This window comes from Ambystoma mexicanum, chromosome 7p (genome assembly GCF_040938575.1).
Source record: "Ambystoma mexicanum isolate Mex_15411 chromosome 7p, UKY_AmexF1_1, whole genome shotgun sequence".
In the NCBI taxonomy this organism is placed as follows: domain Eukaryota; kingdom Metazoa; phylum Chordata; class Amphibia; order Caudata; family Ambystomatidae; genus Ambystoma; species Ambystoma mexicanum.
In genome coordinates this window covers 613,672,549-613,696,927 of record NC_090939.1, presented here as the reverse complement: position 1 = coordinate 613,696,927, position 24,379 = coordinate 613,672,549, and the positions used below count along the sequence as shown (strand labels likewise).

General features: G+C 49.2%; 1 protein-coding gene across 2 annotated transcripts in view; it reads left to right on the top strand.

Annotated features, from left to right (window-relative positions):
• The window catches only part of PPP2R3B (protein phosphatase 2 regulatory subunit B''beta), an 877,473-nt gene that overhangs the window by 460,185 nt on the left and 392,909 nt on the right, over positions 1–24,379 (top strand). For both annotated transcript variants that reach the window (XM_069636634.1, XM_069636635.1), the window contains exon 6: positions 1,398–1,484. In XM_069636634.1, the coding sequence (XP_069492735.1) occupies positions 1,398–1,484 (87 nt within the window). The remainder of the gene's footprint in view (positions 1–1,397; positions 1,485–24,379) is intronic.

Below are 24,379 nucleotides of genomic sequence, written 5' to 3'. Positions count from 1 at the left end.
TTCTAAAGTCATGATAAAATGGGCAGAGTAACACAAAATAAAACCGATCTTCTTTTCCTGCACTGCAACCAAGGCAGACCGTAGACTGCTCATTGCCTGGCCAGTTCTTTGTATTGTCTCTGAGCCACAAAATATTAAAATGGGCTCTGATCAGTGCCCACCTCTCTGTGATTGTATTGCTATGCAGCAGATAAGGTTGGATTACATCTAACTGTGTAATTAATGCGTGTTTCCTGTTTGAAGCTATTGAAAGCCCGGATGTTTCCCGATTATTTAAGATTAATGTACGAAACATCCTCTTCTTCTTATTAGTGTCAGCTAATGTTAGTAAAACAATGGGCGATTGTAAATTGGCATTCGTCTATACTAAACACTTTGAAATAAAATTCAGCCATGGGATCCTGCGCCAAAAAGACCCCATCAGTAGGCCTTTAATGATACTGTGAGTGAGTGTAGCTCTTATATTTGACCAAATAGATAGCAGTGTAAGAGAGGTGCCATGTGAGTGATACCCAGTTCTGTATGTACTGCAAAGTTTGGGGCAGAGCAAGGGAGGCCCAGCAGTTTCTTCAAAAAATTATTTTCAGTTACTTGCATACTCGCTATTTTTTCGTTGCCCCCATAGAGCTTCATAAGGCTTCCAAAAGCAGACCATTTCACGTCAGATTCTCCACCCTGAATACAAGTCTGAAAGATGTTGGTGGAATCTTCTTTGTTAACCAAGTTACATTCTGGAATGGTGTTTGAATTCCCTCGACATAATTTTCCATTTATGTAGTAGATTGAAAATGGTTACTTGGTAATATAACTGTTTTCCACATGAAACTATTTAAAGCGCGCAATACCTGTCCTGACACAATCTGCTGGTGATAAAAAGAAAGTAGCACATACAACCAAGGACAGGCATTATATCAGGCATTATATGTAAAGCATGTAACCAATGAATATCTCAGTGCTTTAAGTCTTAATTGTAAAAACCTTGTGTAAAGAAGACATTGGACCTGTATAACCTTGGAATGTTTGCTGTTAAAATAACTTTCTCTACTTTCATATCAATTGGATGTACTGTATAATGACCTCTGCATTCAGATGACAGGCTGTACTGCTCTGTCCACATCAGGTTGCTATTGCTTTATATTGTAGGATTATGGATGCCATTTCCCAAAACATGCCACAAACTTAAATTCAGATTGCCTGGTATACTGCAAAGTGTGTCAATTATTGCAGCTGTTCAACTTAAAGCAAGATGAAAGAAATACCAATCTTGCATGTGAAGTTCACTCATACATCACACTGCACCTCATTCATTGCCTAGTGGATTTAAATAAAGAATTTAAGATCCCCAGAATATAAGAATCAAAAGTAATGCATTTTACTTTTATTGCCTTTCATTACAGGTAGTTCAGAGGATATTTTACTCGGTCAATAGATCTTGGTCTGGGAAAATAACGTGTCCTGAACTCCGGAAAAGCAACTTCTTACAGGTATATTCAACAGTTGTTGTTGTCATTTTCTTTGGATACTTTACAGTGCCCTACAGTTTCGGAAAACCTGGGTAGAGAAGAATTGTGAATGATCTGTCAATTCGGATATATTCTGAAATTGTTTTTTCAAATATTGCCATTTACCATACTTTTTATTCCCTTCCATGGTTTCTTAATTATTTTTTAACAATACTTCTAAGTGTAATCTGTGGATAAATGCTTGCTTTCTTTTTCTTTTTTAATGAAGAGTGTAATGGCACACCCAGCATACACTGTATACAAAACATTAGTAAACACATAATATGGATGTAAACCAAATCATGAGTTTCTTTGCAAAATTCTGCATGGAAGGCGGCCTTCCTTGTCTTACTCCTACGTCCTGTCCCCTTTCCTCCATACTGCACAGGCGTCCCTCGCTAGGAACAGGAGACAGAACCTTTTTCACCTGAAAAAACCTTCCCTTTTAAATTTAGAGGTGTGTAGGGTGCGGACATGGGAGCATGCGCTCTCCTGACTCCGTCCACCGGCGCCACAACCCAGTCCCCTTTTCCACGTCGACGGCAACGGGCCGATTTCACCAGTGCTCCTGGGTTTGCCTTCAGCCATGTAATACCACACGCTCTTCCCTGGATACTTTCTTCTGTCCTTGTCTTCTTTTATCAATCAGGCACTCAGTCCTCTGATGCCACGCTCCTTCCTGGCACATGCCGACTTCAGCGGGTGTCCAGCCTGCGAGGGGCTCTTCCCTACGTCCGATCCCCATGCTCTTTGCCTCTGCTGCCTTGGCCCTGAGAATGGCTGGGAGGGTTATACCACGTGCAACGCACTTACAACATGTGCTCTGAAGAACATGCTAGCTAGTTAGAGGGAGCTCTTCGAGAAGTCGCCTCCAGAGGACTTGAAGGACTTTGTCAGACATAAGTCAAGGCCCAAGGGAGGGCCGCTTTTTCCATTGCAGCCCGCTAGGGTGACACCTTCCCAAGGAAACCCCCGGGCGGGAGGAACTTTTCAGGTTCTCGCACGACTACGGGTACCGAGGCTAGCTTGGCTACCGGCCGCCAGGCAGAGGGGTCCGTAGATCCTTCCGGAGACAGTGCTTAGGGACCACAAGGTTCATTTACTGGGTGTAACAGCCGAGGGGCTATGCCCTAGTACCGGCAATATGTCAGATGGGGCACCTGCACGCAGCACTACCAGCGAAACTGCCGAGAGCAACATGCCTACCATGCCTCAACCTGAGATGCAGGGTAGGTCTCATGCTCCACCGCCAGGAGTCCTGGAGGAGGCCAGGCCCAGTGAGCCAAGCACCACGACTATGACCCGTGGCACGCAGCTCAAAAAGATGGCCGCTGCGCCAGACAAGATGGTCACTCGTCCGATAGCGCCCAGAGGAACGGAGCAGGTGGGAGAAGGAGTTAAAAGGTGGGACTGGTGTCAGCCAGGTACGTTGCCTACAGCTTATCCATCAGCATCGCAGGACAGGTCTACCCCGCAACCGGCTAGACAAAGTACGCACCGCCCGCTACCCCATCAGCATCACCTGCCACCCCACCGACCTGTGAGGACAGGTTCTTTGAAAAGTTCCTCCTCTGATGGGGACCATCCTGAGGGATGTGATCAAGTGACATGCTACCTCCGGACCCTACGCTTCCGCCTGCGCCTATAGTCATTCCTCTTATGGCTCGAGCCCTGCAGGCACCGGTGCAGCCCATGCTGCTCGTGACTGCTCCTTCGATTCCGGCTCCCCTGCCTCAGGCGGTTCCACACCAGCCTCCGCTGCTGCCACCAGCTCCAGTCTCCACACTTCAGCCCTCGGCACCCAGCACTCCTCCACCCGCTCCGGACCAGCCGGATGCCCTGGTGGACACAGACGAGGAAGAGGAACCAGACATGCCATCGTCAGGCAAGGCCTTCCAAGAATGATTCACAGGTCTGGCAGAGTACTTGGGCCTTCCTCAGCCTGAAGTCGAACAACCGGAGGCGAGGGGGCCTTGCTGAGGACTCACTCTACGCCCAGCGGCTAGAACGGGGATCCTGATGCAGAAGGATGGTGTCACATTGGCCAAGAAGGGGTGACTCAAGCCCCACACGGCCCAGCCTGTCATTTGGCACCACGGCACCCAGTATAGGCAAATGAAGGGGGTCCACTCTTGCTGTGAGCACACCCTCAACCGCACTCTTCGTTGATTGCTGTGGCATCACTCTACTCCAAGCCTCAGTCGTCCTCAGTCACCTCGTCCTCAGTCCTTCTAGGCAAGGAGAAGATCTTGGAGGCATACGGGAAGAAGCTTTATTCCAACGCTTCGCTGCATCTTCATCAATCGAACGCTGATGCCATGCTGGCAGCCATTAACCAGAGGCTTTGGTGGGAAATAGCCGACTTCCTTCCAGAATTTCCAGTGCAGAGCCAAGCACGTTTCAAGGTGGGGACTGGAGGAGGCTTATGTGGTGGCGCAAGACATATGGAGTCCACTGTGGCCCACATTGACACCCTTGGCCGGGACATATGCATCGCCACGGACATGAGGACTGCCTGGCTTCGGGCTACTTAATCCAACCCAGAAGTTCAGGAACGCATATTGGACCTTCTATTCGAGGGTGGTGACCTCTTTCACTCCACCACCGATGAGGAGCTAGATAAAAAGTAAAACAGTTCATAAACTGCAAAGTCTTTATCCTTACGAAGGCCACGCCCAAGGCGTACACCCAGTCGCATCAATGCTCTGACAAGGGGCGGGCGTTCAGCCGGTTCCGGGGCTTCCACAACAGAGGTCCAGGCAGCCTGACCGTTCCCGGAGTCAGCACAGGCGCAAACCACAAAAGGGGGGAGCAAGGGCTTTTTTCAGTCCCCCTCCTCTGCAACAGCCTCAGAGGGAAAGAAGGCATGGCGTGCCTCTTCGGGTCCACGTGTCTCCGGTGGTGGGCCGGCTTTTGCCCTTCATGCAAAGTTTGGGCGTCAGAAGTTCGCAGACCCCTGGATCCTGTCTGTAATGTCCATGGGGTACCGCTTACCAATCCCACCCTCTCCTCTGTCCTCCCCTCCACTCCCACAAATTGGGACAGCAACTCTGCTGGCGGAAATTCAGTCCCTCTTCGAGAGCCAGGCAGTGGAAGAAGTCCCAGCCTCCCAGCGAGGATTGGGCTTCTACTCCAGGATTTTTGGCAAAGGAAGAACCAGCCTGTCCTGAGAGTTGTGTTGGACCTCTCCCGCCTCAACCTTTCCCTCCCTCTTCATAAATCCAAGATGGTTACGCCAGCACTCATTGCGGAGACATTGTGCAGGGGAGACTGGATGTGCTCTCTGGACCAGAAGGACGCTTATCCACACGTGCGGATTTGGCAGCCGCATCGCTCCTTTCTGCGATTCGGGACCATGGGATGCCATTTCCAATCCAAGGTGCTACCCCTCTCCCTCAGTTCAGCCCCTAGGGTATTTACCAGGCTCATGAATTCAGTGTCAGCCCTCCTCAGGGCCCAGGGCCACCACGTCTACCCGTACCTGGAGAACTGGCTCGTCAAGGTGAGATCTCCGGAGGCGGTTCATCACACTTCCTCTGCCCTTATGATCACACTCCACGAGCTGGGATTTTCTATCAACCTCAAGAAGTCTACGCTGCAGCCTACGCAGAGCCTGACTTTTGTGGGACTCATATTGGACACAAGCTCCGAGAGAGTTTTCCCTTCGGAGGACAAGATCACGGCTATCAAGAGGGCCACTACTCACTCACCCGAGAAGTTACCTCGGCCTGGTGGTACCAACATTTATTAGGTATCATGGCAGTGGTCCTACTGGCCGTACCCCACACGAGACTCAAAATGAGGAGATTACAGCTGCACTTCGCAGCCTCATGGTATCAGCGGGGCTCCCAAGCAGAGCTTTCCAGCATTCCTCCTCCTTTCCACCTGGACCTCACATGGGGGTCCAGGGACTGCAACCTGCGGACAGGAAAACGCTTCCGGCAGCCGGCCCCTCAGGTCACCATCACCACAGATTCCTCCCTGTAAGCCTTGGGGCCCACTCTGGACAACCACAGTGTCCATGGAGTCTGGACCCTTCAGGAGCAGGAGTCTCATATCAACTGGCTGGAGCTGATGCCATCTGGCTAGCTCTCAAAGCTTTCCTTCCGCTCATTGGGGGAAAGGTTGTCCTCATCCAGACGGACAACTCCACCCGCATGTACTATGTCAACAAGCAGGGTGGAACCAAGTGCCCTCGGCTGTGCAGCCTAGCAATCAGCATGTGGGAATAGGCCCTGGATAACAACATCCACCTTCCGGGTAGTCCAACCAGACAATTACAAAGGGCAATTGAGCGATCAGGTCCTGCCTGGGATCTTCAGCAGATGGGGGTTCCGAAAGGTGGATCTTTTTGCCTCCTGGGCCAACAAGAAATACCAGCAGTTTGTGTCCTGGCAGGGCCCTGACTCCCTGGCCGACGCATTCCAAATACAGTGGAACGGCATGACAGCGTATGCCTTCCCTTCAACTCCCCTGGTCCACAGGGTGATCTTCAAGATAAGAGAATCATGTCAACTCATCATCATTCCTGTAGCTCTGTGGTGGCCAGCGAGACCGTTGTTCTCGGAGCTCCTCAGCCTCTCGGACAGGCCACCCATTCACCTGCCGCTGGACCCAGCTCATCTTCTTTCGCAGCATGGGGGCAGGATCCTCCATCCAGCTCAACACAAATTAGCCCTCGCGGCGTGGTTCCTGAGCAGGTCACACTGAAGCATCTGAGCCTGTCACAGACTAACCTAGACATAATTCAGGGCGCTAGCAGCAAGTTTACTAGGAGCCAGTACAAGTCGCTCACTCTGGGGTGCAAGTGAACACATGCTGCACCTATTTGGCAGCTGTAGGGCCCTACAGGAATTCGGAGGAGGAGGTCTCCTCTTCCAACCCGGTGGTTAAAAGACATCTGGCGGGCCTCACCAGGCTCTACCCGCCCATCAAGAAACCACACCTTGTGTGGGATTTCAAGAGTGTTGGACGCCCTGGCGCACAAGCCTTTCGAACCAATGGCGTCCGCGGACATCAGACTGGTCACAATTCAAACAGCTCTGTTGTTGGGTCGTAGAGTCAGTGAGATGCAGGCATTGGTGGCTTCAGAACTCTATACTACTTTTCACAAAGATAAGGTGGTCTGAGAACACACCCTGCGTTCCTACCTAAAGTAGTCTCTGCCTTCCATCTAAATGAAGAGATAGTGTTACCTACATTTTTTGCTGATCCTTAGGACGATGCTCAAAGGGTCTTGCACTGTCTGGATATCAGATGTGCTCTGAACTTCTATCTGGACAGGACCAAGAGCTTCCGCAAGTCGAACGCTCTATTCGTCACCTTCGGGGGTGGGGGGGATCAAAGCCTGGTTATTGGGCATCCAAGGCCTCTATAGCAAGGTGGATGTTTTTGGCCATCAAGGAGGCCTATTAGGGGCAGCACAAACAACTTCCAGCTAACGTGCATGCCCACGCTGTCGGAGCCAAGGCCATGGCTGTCGCATTCCAGAGACAGGTTCCTTGGCAGGTCATCAGCAGGGCTGCTACCTGAGCCACCCCTTCAGCTTTCTGCAAGCACTACTGTTTGGACGCCGGCTCTAATTCAGACGCAGCTTTTGGACAGGCGGTTCTAAAAATTGTTTTCTTAAGGAGGGTCACTGCTCCACCCTGGGGCTACATTCTGATGTAATCGCCCATGCAGTATGGAGGAAAGGGTATGGGGCGTAGTAGTAATTAATAGTTACTAACCGTATTGACTCATGTACTCCTAGTCCGTAGTCCTCTTTCCTCCATACGTCCCACCATCTCCCCCCACCTAATAATACTGGTGTCATTAGGCAATCTTAAATTGTCAACGCGTCAATGGGGACTGAGGTGTTGCGCTGGTGGGCGTAGTCAGGGGAGCGCAGGCTCGCAGAGCCAGGCCCTGCACGCCTCTAAATTCAAAGGGGAAGGTTTTTTCTGGTGAAAAAGATTCTGTCTCACATCCCTAGGGAGGTACACCTGTGCAGTATGGAGGAAAGGGGACTATGGACTAGGAGTATGTTAGTCACTACGGTGAGTAGCTATTCATTTCCCAGTGTGTTATGGTGCACAGAGGGCCACTTCCACATAGATGTAGTTTGGGGGTATTGGAGGTTGTAAGGAAGGCATGGTATCAAGGTAAGACGAACACAAGTGACCACAGTTTAAGGGTGTTTATTGAACGCTGACAAAGGTGTGACAAACGCCTATCTAACCCTAAAACTACAGATGGGCGCAAGCTACAACCATTAAATAAAAATTATGCAGTCCTAGTGGAGTCTCGTCAAAATAAAAAGGGCCTATACTAAAAAGAACTATTGCCAATCTTTACCGCTAATTACAAATAGAGTGGGATAATGTTCATGAAAAATAAAGTGTTCACAAAATGATAAGTCGGGCTGTTCAGGCTGTTGGCCTCCCTTCCCCACTTTATCGCGGGATAAGGAGGTTCACTAGAGCATAGCACACTCTCTGGCTTCTCCGGCACCAGGACACAGTTCCATTACCAACATCAGGGCCTTCTGTGCCCAAGTCTCTTACTTTATCGAAATCTCTTGATTCAGAGGACCTGATGTACCAAACAAACAAAACGAAAAGTTTCTTTGCAAGTACTGAAGTCCGGTGAGTCACTCTTCACGCTGGATGCCCCTCAGCCGGGATCAGAGCCTCTTCTCCTATGCTTATGGAATATGTTCTCTCAGGTGACTCACGGTTCCACCCGGATCACCCTCAGCCCAGCTCAGATCCCTTTTACACAATGAGTCTCCCTCAGCCAGGCTCAGACCAATTGCAGTTCGTATTAGTTATCAAAGACTTTCGAATGTGCACAGGTTTTAGCTTGACCCGTTGCAGGACCACTTGGATTCACAGTTAAACAATTTTACACTCTCAGTTGGATACCGAACAGAGACCTTCCAATGAGCACCCACGTGGTGCCGGACCACTCTGTATATGGTATCTTGGTTTCAAAAGTTGAGGCATTCCTTGGATATTTAGTTATGTTCGCATCGTTTATCACATATTCCTCACACTCTTCTTTGCAGATTTCTTCGTACAATGTTGCCGCTCACAACCTTGGTTGTAACACAGACCGATCTGCTATCATCTCCCAGACTGACTGGCTGTGCTGACTTTACTGGTACTGCTTTGTTGTAGGAGTCAAGGACAGTACCACAACATCAATCGCTCCTCCCCGCCTTGGCTATCTATGCCGGAGGGCCCTTTGTCCCTTCAACACACACTGCACCTTTCTTCAGCTTTAATTCCTGGTCTTATGTTTCTTAATCTTGAGGACTCTTGAAAGTCACAGTTCTTCTCCGAAACGGTCATGGGCACTACCTTCCTTGCAACCCTCTCTGGTCTTGCCGTCTTTCTCCTCGTATTAAACTGCCATCTCGGAACTGCTGCTTCCTCATGTGTTTTGCTTTGCTCGGAGTGTGCTTTCGTGCTCCGCCTTTTATCTGTGTGGGGAAAGTGTGATGGAAGTCAGGTGTGTGTATTTATCATTAATTGCCTGACTCTGCCTGACCCTTGTGTTGGCACAAGTCAAGTATACGGCTCGGGAGCTAGTCCGTTTTCTCTCTCAGTGAGCTGTCTGTGAGAAAGTGTTCGTGTCAGGAAAGGGCCAGTGGGGGGGGAGGGGTTTGTAACGCTCACCTGGTATCCACGGGATGTCACTCAGCCTGTTCTGACCTCTTACGACCTCAAACCCTTCCCTGGAGGCTATTCGACTGGAGACTGGGCCTGAAACACAGGATTGGTAGAGTTTAACTCCCTATTGTCTCTGTGTGCTTGAACCCCTTCTTCCCTGGGGTCCAACCCTTCCCTTTGATCCACAGCTCATCTTGTTTTCTTGGATAGTGCGCCCCTGCGCTGAAAGCACGACGGAGAGCACGTTTATTGATGCAGGCTCGTTGCTGCCTCGTTACTTCACTGGCAAGAGTCCGACAGGTAAGTATAATGAGTCTTTTGAACAGTTCTCTAACTTCATTCCTTTCCTTCCTTAGATGATGGCCGGCGTCCGGGGATGGCGGCGTGCTGCTGAGATGAGTAGCACTGAAGGTGAGTGAGAGCGCGATGCGCGAAGCACCCCTTTCGTATTTGTATTGAACTGAGTTCTTTTTCTGTGTCTTTTAGGTGGCGCGATGTTTTCAGCGTGGATGCTGGTTATGAAGAACAAATGCGGTGAGTAAGTGTGGTATGCGGCGTCTCTAGATGTTTCCACGCTAACCTGGAGTGTCTTTTCCCTCTTGCAGATGGATGAGAAGTTCCGGAGACAAAGTTCCCCCAGAGCGGCTGGGATTCAGGTAAGCGTTTGAAGCTGGTACAGTATTTAAAAATAAGCTTTGCAGAATGCTTACTAATGCCCTTTTTCTGTTCTTTTCCATTTTTCTTAGGAAGCGACGTGCCGGGATGGGAATGACACCGCCGAAGATGCCCGCAGAACAGAAGGAGCAATGAATGATGGGCAGAAGTGCCGCAAGGTGAGGCTGTTCCTAACAGTGTTCTTGTTCTTGCAGGAGCTGAGCGCAGAAGAAAGATGCAGGCCTACTGGAGACCGATCCGAACACGGTGAGTGTCACGCTGCAGGTGCAGAAAACGCAAAGCATGTTTCTCAGCCTGGGCGTGGCTTAAATAGTCTCTGGTTATCCCAGGTGTCTCTGGGCTGAACCACACCCAAAAGACTATAGACTGCACATGCAGTCCTGGGAATCGAAATATGTGGGGGCATCCATCTTGTTCCCATCAATGCACTACAAGTCCAATCCCCAATGTTATCCTATGGGAGTGAGTGAGTCTGGTGCCACAAGCGCCAAGTCTGACTCCAAGTGGGTCTTTGGAGGGATGGAGAGGCCCTTGAGGGCCATGTAGGTGATCGTGGCCTGGCTCCAGCCTGACATCTTGGAGGGCTGGGCACATTAGAGGCAGGAATCATAACAGGTGGTGAGTTCCTAACCTACCTGGTAGGATGGGGAAAAGGTGTTAGAGGAAAGGGGATATCGCGTATCACCATCCGGTGTACCACTCACGAAGACCCCCTTCCGCGTGATCCTCCTGCATTGGTCCACCCACAGGAACTGGATCCAAAAGCAATGGCCATGTCCTGGCCACCCGCATGACAGATCCCCAGGGATTAGCGGGTGTCGGGATTAGCGGGTGAGACACCTTCTGGTTTCTCACAAAAGTCTGACTCAAGATGGTCCGAATAGAAGGATGTATGTCCTGCCAAGAGCTCTATTCCTTTGTATTTAATTACAGTTCTTATATTGTGCAAGGTGCTAAACTGGATCAGTTGAATAATCTCATTCAGAAGGAAGAATGGTTGTTTACCAACCAATTGCAAGACGCTTATTTCCACATTCCCATCCTTGCAGGTCACAGGCAGTTCTTGAAGCTAGCAATTAGATAAGTATTTTAACCAGTTGTATGCTCTTCTCGTCATCCTGAAAGCAGCCTCGGCATTCTTTATCAAAGTTCTGTGTGGGATTGATATGATATGGCATTTATAACGTGCCTATACGCAAATGTTTCTAGGCATGACAAGACAAGTAGGGTGAAACCGAGGGGGACAAAAACAATGATCTTGCTAGGCCTTGTGTCATTCAGATTGCGCAAGTGCAAGGAAGTGGGAGGGGAGAAGTGCCGAAGGGTGGTGGTGGTGGAGGGGAGAAGTGCAGGTAACTCAATAAGTGCAGCCAGCGGGTGGCTCATAAGTGCAGAGAGAAGGGACTGTAGGGTTGCTGATACAGACCATAAGTGCTGGGGGAGCCTGGAGGCATTGCAAGGGCAACTGGATGTGCAGGAGCCTGGGCCCGAGTTCAGAGGGGAGCCAGGTGACCAGTGCGTGGAGCAGTCGGGATACCAGCAGGGGAGAGGACGAGAGAAAGCAGAAGCAAAAGGGAAGGTCTTGTTGATTCCGGAACTGGAGGTGGTTTTGCGCAAGTTTGAAAGAGGCAGGGAGGCTGTTTTAGAGGGAGGCCTCCGCCGAAGAGAGAGATCTGCCCCCAACTCTCTGCTTGGAAAAGCGTCTGACCCTCAGAGAGTTGGAAGTGTATGAGCGGAGAGCTCGAGAAGGCCAATGACAAGTCTTGTAAAACTGTTCTGGATAAGTTTAGAGATTGGCGAGTAGAGGCAGGCAGATTTAGAAAGAGGCTGTTCCAGTAGTCCAGCTTAGAGAGGAACAGAGCTCTTGAGACAGTGAGCTTCTGGGGGGGGAAGTGAGGAAAGGAAGAACACCTTTGAGGAGGTGCAGCTGATAGTTTGACTTCTTAGAGACATCAGAGATATGAGGAGAGAAGCAGATGGTGGAGTCAAAGATGACACCAAGGTTCTTAACCTCACAGGTAGGAGCAGGAAGACGGCCCAGAGTGGGTGGCCAGAGAGCGAGGGGAAAGGAGGTAGCTGTTGTTCCGATGAGGATGACCTTAGTCTTACTGGCATTAAGGCAGAGATCATTGGCGCACACCATTCCTGAAATGCGGCCAGCCAGTCTGGTAAGAGAAAAGGGGAAGAGGCGGCTGAGGGGAGCCTGAAAGAGAGCTGGGTGTCATCATTTTTTATTTTTAAATGTTTTTATTGATTTAGCTGAAATTAATCAACTTTTCAATTAAGTACAACATGAATAACATCTTAAAATCAGTTAACATAAAATATGACAAATTAAATCATTCCATACTTACATATTGCAATTTTGCAAAGGAAAGAAAAAAAACATAATTATCCATACAATAACAGTGCATTAATAAGACAAATTAGTGATTAAGTCAATTCAACTCAAGTCACACCTGACAAAACAGTAGAAACGATCATCCTCATAACATTCTAGCACAATAGCTCCAATTTTATTGTGAAACTTTATCTAACAATGTTGGCAATTCACTTTGGTCTAACCTCAAGGCATGCAAAAAGGCACTAGTGGCAATGTGGATGGCAATCTTGGAAGTACACAGTATAGTGAGCCATATTGTCTCTTCATTCATGAGCCCAAGGATTGAGCAATGCTTAGATAAGTACATTTGACGCAAATTAACCAAAACAGGAAAGGATGATATCAAATGTTCCAACGTTTCATCACATGAACGGTCCTGACAAAACCTCAGGTCCGATAGTATCATTTTGCGTGTTGCCAAAAGGTCTTGGGTAGGCCACAAGTTAAGTTGGAGACGTAAAATGGAGGATCCGAGATTTGGCGATGGGGCCTTCATTAAATAAGGTTCCATATAACCAATGTTGTTGTTTGCAAAAGGCTGTATGGCAAAGTTTTTATGTCAGACACCGGTCCCGAGTTCCAATCCAGTGTGCCTGATATATGTCCTTCTTAACCATGTCCGGATTGCATACCAATATTTCAATCGTAACATCTACCTGAATCAGAATGTAATAAATGTCTTCTAACCAATTTCGCACAAAAGTATGCTGGTTTGAAAACAAATAGGTTGATAGAACCTTCAACATGACATTCATCTTGGTGGAAATCGGGCATTTCCTAAAAAGAGCACATTGGCGCCATTGATGGAGAGCATTGAGCGAGACAAGCCCCAGTTCATACAGCAGACATGCACCCGGAACACATATCGGAAGATTTGATATTTTCCACCAGAACTTTGCTTCTAATTTGTGTCGATAGTTAGTTGGTAAAGGGGCTCTTGTTTCAAGCCCATATAGCAAGCAATGGACAGCTTTTTGAATCCAATACGAGGTGGCTGGCTTAACCGAAAATGTACCATATTTATGTTGTGTAATTCTTGCCTGCGATATGGCTGTATCCAGTTTTCGGCTAATACTCCATCTGTCCTTTAGATTGTACTGTGCCTTCAAATGTCATACCTAAGTATAAATAGCTCGGCACGACGTCCAATCTGACATTAATCATCCAAGACACTTATCCCCTAGAGGAAGTGTTAGATCGATAAACTTCTATTTGAGATTTAGAGGTATTAATTCTCAATTCATTCATGCAGATGTCAAACGCATTTGGTAGATTCTGTAGCCCAATCAGGGTTTTGTAAATGAGCACCATGTCATCTGCATACAGCAGAACTTTGACAGGGATCCCCCCAAGTTTGGGAGAATCGGAAATGATATCAAAGATCTGCTTGACATCATAGATGAAGAAATTGAAGAGGGCTGAAGCAAGTAAACATCCTTGCTTCAGCCCTTGCAATGTTTGAATAACCTCAGATAGCGCACCCTCCATGGATAAGCGGATCTGTATCGAGGTATTAGAATGAAAGGCGTAGATGATATCAGTTAAGGAGCACAGACACCCATCTCTTTGTAGTTTCTTCACAAGTAGCACTCTGGAGACTGAATCGAATACTGTGTGCAGGTCTATGAATGCAAAATATACAGGTTGTCCAGTCACCCAACATTGCGCTTTAAGGGCATTTAGGCACATGAGATTTACCACTGTACCCATGCCTGCCACGAAGCCTTATTGATTCGGGTCAAGTTTCTGTTTCGATAGTGTCCAGGCATTAAAATCTCGCAGGATAAATCGGGCAAAAATCTTGCCGGAGTGTCCAGCAACGCGATTGGGTGATAATTAAGCGGAGACGAGCGGTCACCCTTCTTAAAAATCAGAACTACCAAAGATGCACACCAGGAATTTGGAATCTCAAATTCACTAATATTCGTCGAAATATTTTTTGCAGAATTATCGTCCACATCAAAGGATTGGATTTTAGCATGACATTGTGTAACCCATCCGGGTCAGCAGCACGCAAAGGGCTTGTCTTGTTAATGAGATCTTCAATAATGGCCGCTGAGCATTCTACTAACCAGGGGGATTGCGTGGACTGTTTATACACAAAGGAATCAAACTGAGCATCTGCATATAGCTCACTAAAGTGCTTGATCCCCTAATGTTCCTGAATTACATTGGACTGGGCACTAAATTGGGTGGCATACAATCTGTTACTTAACAGCGCCCATGTGTCAGCAGACCTTTTTTTTCAATATGGCCAACAGCATGGCCTGGCTGTCTTTTTGAAACAGAAGGGCTTTACATGCACAAGTCCAATTGCTATGTTTGCATTTCGCAGTTTCATGGAGGTCAGATCTTTTAGAATCATTAAGATTTAATATCAATTTTCTCTCCTTTCTGTAGGCAGTTTTTCTGATGTTCAGCTCATGATCATAACTATACGTGTACTTAAAAGCCATATTGTTTGAGTTAACAATGGCATACTTAAATGGGACTAGTCCAGAAGTGTATTGCGCCTCAAATCGCCTATATGATCCCAGATCAAGCAATCCAGATAACTCATCTAAATTGGATTGTGACCACTTAAAGCGGGTCTTAGCATTGTTAACTATTGGGTTCGGCTTCACATAAAGTTGTGGAGATTTTGTGTGGCAAGATGGCAAATTCCACTTAAGAGATAACATGTTGTGATCACTTTGTGATTGTTAGCCTCAACATATATGTAATCTATGGTACTAGAGGATAAACTTCTACACCAAGTGTGCTGCCCAGGAATATCGTCTGGGAAGGCTCCATTAAAGTTTTTTTTCTTTCATAAAGAAAATTTCACCCAATTTGTGACCACTTTTTCTGTTGACACAATCCAAATTCAAATCTCAGACGAAAATGATCAAATTTTTTTTAGGGGCAGCTAGTGTTAGATTTAATAAGTCACTAAGCCCTTGATAACATGCATCATCACTTTTGCCCACCAGATTACGATAGATGTTTATTAAGGCAATGTTCTGATGTTGCATCGTGAGTTTAACCAATTGAAGATGAGAGTTAATAGAGGCCCAGAGGGTAATGGAAATGCCTGCACTGAGTTTAACCGCCATCAAAAGGCCAGACGATGGTCGACCTAATGTCATTGCTTTTGCTGGTAACAAACCTATATCGTGGTCATCCCACACTGGTGTGGTGGTAAGCCATTTTTCTTGAAGTGCTAATATATCGAATTGATCTATGCCATTCAAATCATATTTTTGCAAATGTAAATGCCCTTGTGGGTTCCAGCTTGCTAATGAAACTGATTTGAAGGCAAATTCAATTGGTGGGTATGCTCTCCTTGGCAACAGAGGGACTGAAGTGGCTACTACATTACTTTAGGTACGGTTCTGTGAAGGTGCAGTAGATGACATGTGCAATGTATATATCCTATCTAAGTCACAGTCTGGGTCTTGGGCAAATAAAAATTCCATATTGAAGAGGACCATTTTGGCCTTCCAAATCGTGTTTAAGACCACACCTGAAGGTATCCATAATCTGATTATAGAGCAGTCGCGGTCTGAGATGAATTCAACCTGCTCAATGACACCAGAGCATCTGTCGTCCATCTCAATTATATCATTGAGTATGTTCAACACACTCCCTCTATTCAGATCGTATTTAGGAAAGGGAGTATGGAGACAACCTTGTTGGGTACGATTCCAAGGAGGCGGGCTCTGCTTTGCAACGGCTTGAGGTGCATGAAAAGCTACATGGGCCTGGGCTGTTGGGTCTTGAAATATGTCAGATAACGACTCTATGTAATTATTTAACTGCAAATTACTATTGCCACTTACTGATTCAACCCGACTAATAATGGGAGCTCCTGCTACTTTACAGTGGTCGGGACCCACAAACAGATGACTCGCGGTCCCGATTTGTTTGGTTAAATTCAAGTTTGGAGATTGCATACGGGAATCAGATAAGCATCCACCGCCTTTTGTATGTCCTTCATTGAGCAAATCGGGGTAGTATCTTTAGCGGTACTTGCATTGGTTACCACTGGCTCTTTTGTAGGTACAATTACATTTGCATCCTTCAAGGGAACTTGTTGCTTATCTAGCTTCTCAATAGCCTGTAAAAGGTCATTCAATGGTTCATGAGACAAATCAAGGTCTTGTGTCACTGAGGAGATAATGGACACAGAGGGAACCAACATAGCATCTGTTGTCGTGTTACTGCTAGGCCGGGTGGTATTGGTCACGACTGCGGATACATCACCCCCACGCTGTGTCTTGGCAGCAGAGATGGCACGAAAAATGGCCGTTAGTGTGTTTTTGGAATGATTTTGCGGAAACTTTACATTCTTTGTGGTTTTTTTAACAGGAGCTTTGGCTTGTTTAGATATTTTTTTGGGGATTGGGGCTATACCTTTATTATGACTTTTTCTTACCTCCTCGTCGGCCCCCAGGCCTCTTGCGGGAGTGGAGACTTCAACGACCGACTGGTCTACGCTCACCCATGAATCATTGCCCAGATGGATCAAATTATTCATCGCTATCTCCACCATATCTGGTCAAATAGCGGACGTGTTGAAGGGAGCGTAGGGGAAATGATCCTGGCAGTGGATTCAGAGGCATGTAAGGTTAGGTGGCTTGTGGGAGGTACTTGAACAAGATTGCTGTTGTCAGTTTAGTTCACGGGGAGAGTCAATACCCCTGTGGAGAGCCATTGTGACATTTTATCAATTTGGATGGATTGGTGCGCCGTTTTGGTGTCAAGCAACTCAAACAGTCTAAACAAGCTCAAAATTGTAGTGTTGATGGCCGACAAAGTAATCGCAGTCATAGATGGGACAATAGGTCCATCCGGTCTCGTAGGGGACTTTAATTGCCGTTGTGCGGTAGGATGGACATACAAGACCAAAACAGACTTCATTGAGGAGTCCAAAGAGTGTCGACTCTGCTGATTTGTATGCTCACTATATATTGAAATTGGTGATTCACAATGGCTCGCGAATATCGAGATATCTGAGTGGTTCTCCGTTAATTTCGAGCCAGTAGAACCAGGAACGAAAGCACCGTTGGGAGACGTGGGGGGTCCTTATTGTCTGTTGCCACCGAATGCAACATGGTGTTATCTGAAAGAAAATGGTGAGTCGGCATGTCAGTCATGGAATACGTGCGCTTGGTGTACTGCCTGGCACATAACCATTGAGAGTAGTTCTGAGTTCTTGCCAAGAACGCAGAGGGAGAGGGCGGAAGACGCACGTCCCTGGAAATAGATTGTGAGATATTATTAGTCTCTGCGACACTCGTGCTGCGACTTAATTTGGTAAAAGAGACCAGAGGAAGCATTATGATTTGGTGAAACACAATTGGATTTAGTGGTTGCCATAAGATGGGAGGGCATGCACGATTTCAGGGAGTAGAAAGGATGTTGCATAAATTAAAAAGCAAACAATAATAAAAGAGCAACCATAAACAACTGGGAGGCAAGTAAGGCCTCTACCCCACCCCCCCCTTACAATAGAGGACCGTCAACCAGGTCAATTAAGTAAGCAGTAGCAAGTAACTGCTACAACAAGTACCTTACCAGCTACGCCGCAGCAATGCTGCAAAGCGGACAAGCAGTACTTCGGAAAGGTACTTGCTGACAGGAGCGCGGGCATTCAGATGATATAGGCACGTCAGTAGGAGTGCCAAAGCAAGGGGCGTGTTTATCACAGACCCAATACACGCCTGCAATACACGCCTCCTATGGGAAAGTTGAGTGAAAGTTGAACAAAGTCCAAACATTTGTAGCAGAGCAGCAACAGAGCAGCGTTCCCCAGCGGACAAGCAGTACTTCTGAAAGGTACTTGCTGACAGGAGCGCTGGGTGGCATCTACATAACACTGAAAGTTGGAGCAGAAAGTAGCGATGCAGTGGGCAAGAGGTGCCTTTTAGTGTTTGAAAAGCTAGGGAGAAATGTTAGACCCTTGAGGAACACCACAAGTAGAGAGATAGAAGAGAGGAAAGAGCCCAGTTGGACCTAAGGGGGTCGGTCAGTGAGACAGGTCAGCCAGGCCAGGGCCTAATAAGCGATACCTAGGATATCACAGAGGCGATTGAGCAGGATGGCATGGTTGACCATATTAAAAGCAGAAGAAAGATCAAGGAGAATGAGGACAGAAGGAAGGTTGGAGTACAGGTCTTCACGGGTGTTCAGGAGAGCAGTTTCTGTGCTTCTGGCAGCTCTGAATCCAGACTGGTGGTCGTGGAGACAACCAACAGGTTTGGTGTGCAGATTAAGCTGGAAGATGGACAGCTTATCCAAGAGTTTACCCAGGAAAGGAGTGATGGAGATCAGGCGATAGTTTGCTGTAAAGGAAGGATCGGCAGAGGGCTTCTTTAGAAGTGGGTGCACAAGGGAGTGCTTAAGGGGGGAGGGGGTGGGGAGGTCTCAGTGGCAAAGGAGTAATTGCAGAAATCGACCAAGGCTGTCCATGTGGTCCTTGGTGGTTCTGGATGAGCAGGGGAGAACCTACTTTGACAAGACTTTCATAGATCAGGCTTGTGATAAAACATTGTCTGAGAGGAACAAGGGAAAGGAGGAGGAGAAACGGCTACAGGCAGGCCAGGAGTGGAGGAGGAGGAATAGGTGTTAGAGGAAGAGAGGGTGGACAGGATGTCCTGAGTTTAGTGATGAAATGAGAAGCCATGGCCATGTAGAGGGTCTGGGAGGGAACAGGAGAGGTAGAGGCTGCAGCAGGATTGGCCAGCTCCTTACGGATGTTGAAGAATTTGGCTGAGTTGTTAGATGCCGCAGAGACGCAGGCTTGGATGTGGGCTCTCTTCTTAGCTAGGACAGAGAGTCTATATTGTAATCGGAGCAGGCGGCGGGCCCGTTTTTCAGGTGGTGCGGCTGATGCCCTCCACTTCCTCTCAGACACCCTACACTTGAGTTTAAGGGTGGCCAGGTCGGAATCGTACCAAGAGTTGCACTTGGATTTGGGCTTCAAACGGATCCTCATGACAGGGACAAGGAAATCAAGAGTGCTAGAGATAAAGATTAAGGTTCGATGTGTCATGGTGTGAGTCAGCCAAGGGTGCCGAAGGAGGAGAGAAAGTAGCGGCAAAAGCCTCAACTGACACACGCTTCATGGGTCAGATGCTGAGTGCTGGAGTCAGCTTGCCCTGAGGGGTAGAGAAAGAGAGGTGAGAGGAGAGGAGAACGTGATCGCTCCGGGAGAGAAGAGTGGTGAGAGGGTTAGAGAAGGGAAAGTCTGACGAGTTCAGGACATCCAGGGTGTGCCCTGCAGAGTGAGTCGGGCCAGCTGGAAGATTAGAGAGAAAGGGAGAGTCGCAGAGGTTGCGAAAGAGTCCCGAAGAAGGGCAAGTAGCATCCAGGTGGATGCTCAGGTCTCAGAGGAGGAGAAGTTGGAGGTAGAGGCGAGGAGGGAGGATGCGAGGTCAACCCACTCAGAGGAAGAGGGCGTCCTGTAGATAGTGGCCACAGTGAGAGAAAGGCCGGGAGAGATAGAGAGCCTGCAGATCAGGGATTCAAAGGAGGAGTAGTCCTGCATAGGAATGATAAGAAGCATGGATCCATTCTGGGAAGATCAAGGCTACTCCCCCACCGGGATGGTTGGTTCTGGGTTCAGAGAGGATCTTGTGGCCATCAGGAGTGTCAAAGCTTGTGGCAGAGCTGGCTGGGAACCAAGTCTCAGTTAGAACAAGTACATCCAAATCAAGTTCTTCCAGGAGACGGCAGATGTCAGAGGATTGTTTGACAGCTGAACGAGAGTTGAGAGTAGCGATGTGGAGCAGGTTGCCCCCTTTGAAGGACTTGTGGAGGGTTACAGGTCAGAGGTTCACCCTGCGGAAGTGTTGGAGGTGCCCGAGGATGGAAAGAGGAAGGAGTAGAAGGCAAGGTAGCCAGGGAGGAGGAAGAGGGTGCCGGAGGGGTGGCAGAGGATGGAGGCAACCGGGTGGCCAGGGAAACAGCAGAGGGTGTCGTAGAGGTGGCAGAGATGGAGGCAGTAGAGGAGCCAGAGAGGGGGAAGATGGGATAGCGAGAGGAAAGGAAGTTGATAAGGCGTGGGAAGCGTCTATCAAAATGGAGGTTGGATGGAGGGCCCTGGACCAACTCGTAACCATTTAAGTAGACATTAATGGCAGTCTTGGAGGAGTGGAAGTGGGCCAGGAGGACCGCCCACCAGGTGCCACTATTAATGGGTGAGGAGGAGAAAGGGGAGAGAACAGCGAGTAAATGGGGGTCCACATGCCTGGAGAGGGAACAACAAGGATGTCGTTAAGGGTCTGTCTGGAGGAAGTGCTGGTATAGGTTTCGGCGATAGGGAGGCCTGGGTTGGAGACCTGGATGTCCCTTTTGAACCTCTTCCTTCCAGACTTGGTGAGAGGGGTAGGATAGGAGAAAGAGGAAGATGGGAGAGAGGGAAAGCACCATAGAGGGTGCTTAGAGGAAAGTAGGGGATGGGGGCTCAGAGAAGGGAAGACGCACAACACAAGAAGTGTATTAAGGGCGTGTGAGTGGCAGGCGCTAGGGGGCACACAGAGGAGTGGCAGGTTCCACGCAGCAGTGCCCGAATCCTAGTGAGATGTGGGCCCAGAGTGCAGAGAGCCTAGTGGGCGACAAAACAGTAGTGCAAAAACACCCAGATTAAACTTTAGCAAAATAGGTAAATAGGGACACTTTTTGGACAGAGCAGCAGTGCAAAACACCCAGATTCAACTTCAGCAAAATGGCTGAATGCGGTCACTTTTTGGACAATGCAGCAGCGCAAAACACCCAGATTCAATTTTGCAAAATGGCTAAATACAGTTGCTTTTTGGACAAAGCAGCAGTGCAAAACACCCAGATTCAACTTAGAAAAATAGCTAAATACAGTTGCTTTTTGGACAAAGCAGCAGTGCAAAACACCCAGATTCAATTTAGCAAAATGGCTAACTGTGGTTGCTTTTTGGACAAAGCAGCAGCTAAATACGGTCGTTAACACAGCGGCAGTTTAGCAAGGCACTATCCTGGGAATAACTGTGCTAGCTGATCGGGGGCGTGGCTTGGACGGCCATGTAAGGGGTCGCACTCTGGAGGAGCTCCGCTGATCCTATTTTGATCCTGATGGAGGGGTACGTCCACGGGGGCCGGCCGATGCTGGAAACCGATGTCCAGACGTGTGAATGCCACCACTACACCCGGTGAAAGTCTGTGATGTCTGGAAGGCTTAGAAACCGAAATAAATGTGATTGACTGGGACGAGCCCCGAGCAGGCGGACAAGACAAAATGGCGGCGACACGCTGCGAACACCGAGGATCGTGAAGTCAGTGTCGCGATCACGAGTGCAGGACCCTTGGGTCCCTTTGCTTGGAGACTAAAACACGTGAGCGCCGCCTAGGACACACGGTGGCCCAGCGAGCTGGAGAGCCGAACGGATGTAGCTGTGACGACGGGACCGTGGGCCCGGTGGTTGGGGTGCTCCGGGCGTGTTGGACGCCCCATGGTGTGGTGGGCCAGGCTTTGAGCATTGTGTGGCGTGACTCCCCCTCGGTGCCTGGCGGGACGGGCCCCCGCCCAACTCATACAACAACATGACCACGAGAGGTGTGAAACCCAAGGCCAAACAGCCCACGATGGAGGCTTACGCCAAGTCCCCCTCAGGGGCGAAAGGAGGCAAGAACAAAGAGTCCCCCGTGTCGGCCGCGGAGTCACCGGGCACGATACAGGAGGTGCTGGCGGCGATTGCGGACTTAAAAGTGTCATGGGAGACCAAGTTGGGGCTCGCCATGAAAGAGCTACAGGAAGGCTTAAACCTTAAGATCGGTGCCGTCCAGGAGGAGGTGAATCTGCTTAGACTGGATGTGAGGGCGATCTCGGAGCGCACGGGGACCATCGAGAAGGAGACGGCCACGAACACGGCAGACTGCTCTGCTCATAAAAAGGAACTACACGCCCTTGTGCAACGGGTGGGCAACCTGGAGGACAGAGCGGAGCAGGCGGAGGGACGTGCCAGGCGCAACAATATTCGCATCGTGGGCCTACCTGAAGGAACGGAAGGGCCAGACCCCACGGAATTTGTGGAATCCATGTTTTTGCAGGAGATTACCGGCGGGGTACTGACCGAGGGGTTTGCAGTCGAGAGAGCGCATAGGGCCCTAACCAGGAGGCCGCCTCCTGGGGCCCACCCGCGGCCGGTGATCGCGAAAATTCTGAACTACCGAGATCGCGAAAAGATTCTTGAATTCTTTCGAAAAGGGGGAACGATTGACAGAGGATCGGCCAAGATCACGGCCTACCCTGACTACACGCTACAAGTACAGCGGAGTCGGATGCACTTCGGGGCGGTGAAAAGGAGACTTCGTGAAGCTGGCCATCGCTACATGCTACTCTACCCGGCCAAATTGAAAGTTTTCTACAGAAGCAGATCCCTGTTCTTTGAAACACCAACTGAAGCGATGGACTGGCTAGACGCGCTGGGCAGTCCTCAAGAATCGGGCATCCAGGCAGAGACTACGGAAGATATGTAGCTTACGGCTGGGTCGCCTAGGGAAATGGGGCCGAGACATTGGGACTTGAATATAGTCATTTATACGGTATATTGTGCATATGATGTGGTGCCGACTGGCTGGCCCATTGGGCGTGCCTACCCGTGGTTACTTGGTTGGGAGCTCCAAGAGGCTTCCTTTGTCCCCAGTAGTAACACATCTAGTTAGTTAGGTCGCTGTTAGATCGGCGACGCCTCGCGGGGTCCTACTCCTTGAATACGGGATAAGACCAGACGCGGGTGGGCCTGAGATCCAGGGATGGAGCTGGGCTTTTGTTGGGATGGGAGGGGTTGTTTGCTGTGGTGTGTAGTTGGGAAACAGGGAGGGGGGATGGGGACCAAGGGCGGAAGAGCCGGCGGAGGGTTAGACCAAGGGGTATTGTGGGGAGGGCGGGGCTGAATACAGACCAAACCGATGGCATCGGATAGTCTTCGCATAGTTACCTGGAATGTCCGAGGCCTCAATAGTTACCTCAAGCGGAACAAGGTAATGCTATACCTGAGGAGGATGCGGATAGACATAGCCCTGCTACAAGAGACCCACCTCACCAGGGAGAAATTGGAGGTGGTCAAGAGGAAGTGGAAGGGCAAGGTAGTGGGTGCCACGTACTCGGCATATGCTAGAGGGGTCATCACCTGGGTGGCGCCGCACGTGCCGTTCCAGGTGCTAGAGTCGATAGTGGACCCGGAGGGTAGAATGGTGGCGATAACAGGACTCCTGGAGAACAGGGAAGTACACATCCTCAACCTGTATGCCCCCAATCATGATACTGCAGCCTACTTTAGATCCCTCTATGGCAAACTTGGCCCCTTGGTAGGGGATGCGATGGTGTGGGGTGGGGACTTCAATTGCGTCTTAGATCCCAAAATCGACCGGTCCGCTGATACCAAAGGGAAAATGTCGCCGGCGGCCAAGGCGCTCGGGACATTATTAGGAGACCTGGGACTGGTAGATGTGTGGAGGAAACTCCACCCCACAGAGAGGCAGTATTCGCACTACGTGGCGCCATACGATTCATATACGAGATTGGATTATGTGTTTGGAACCGCCGAGATAGCGGGCGAAATAGTGGGGGCGGAATACAAGGCTCGAGTATTGTCGGACCATTCGCCCCTGGTGGTAGAGTGGCGACACCAACCCCCTAGGCCTCGGGTCCCCACATGGAGGCTCCGGTCGGAGGCACTGCAGGATGAGGGATTCCGGGAAGACCTGAGGGTTGCCATCGGGGAATATTTTGAGATAAACACGGGTAGCGTGCGTTCTGCAGGAACTCTGTGGGAGGCCTTTAAGGTAGTGGTGCGCGGAGTGGCCATCTCTAAATCCAAGGGACTTCAAGGGGGTATCGGGAGGGAGCTTCAGGACGCTGAAAGTGAACTGGAGAGCCTGGCTCGTCTCGAGAACGCCACTCAGGTAGACAAGACTAGGATGAGGGACCTTCAGGTGGCGTGCAGCGCTCTTTGGGATCGACTATGTAGATTGAACCATAGGAAATATACCGAGCGGCTGCACGCGGGGGGCGACAAGCCAGGCAGACTGCTAGCCTGGCTGTACAAGAGCGAGTCCCCCCGAGTGGTTATTCATGAGATCCGTGGTGAGGACGGTTGTCTTCGCAACACTCAGGATGGGGTGAACGAGGAATTCCTCAGGTTCTACAA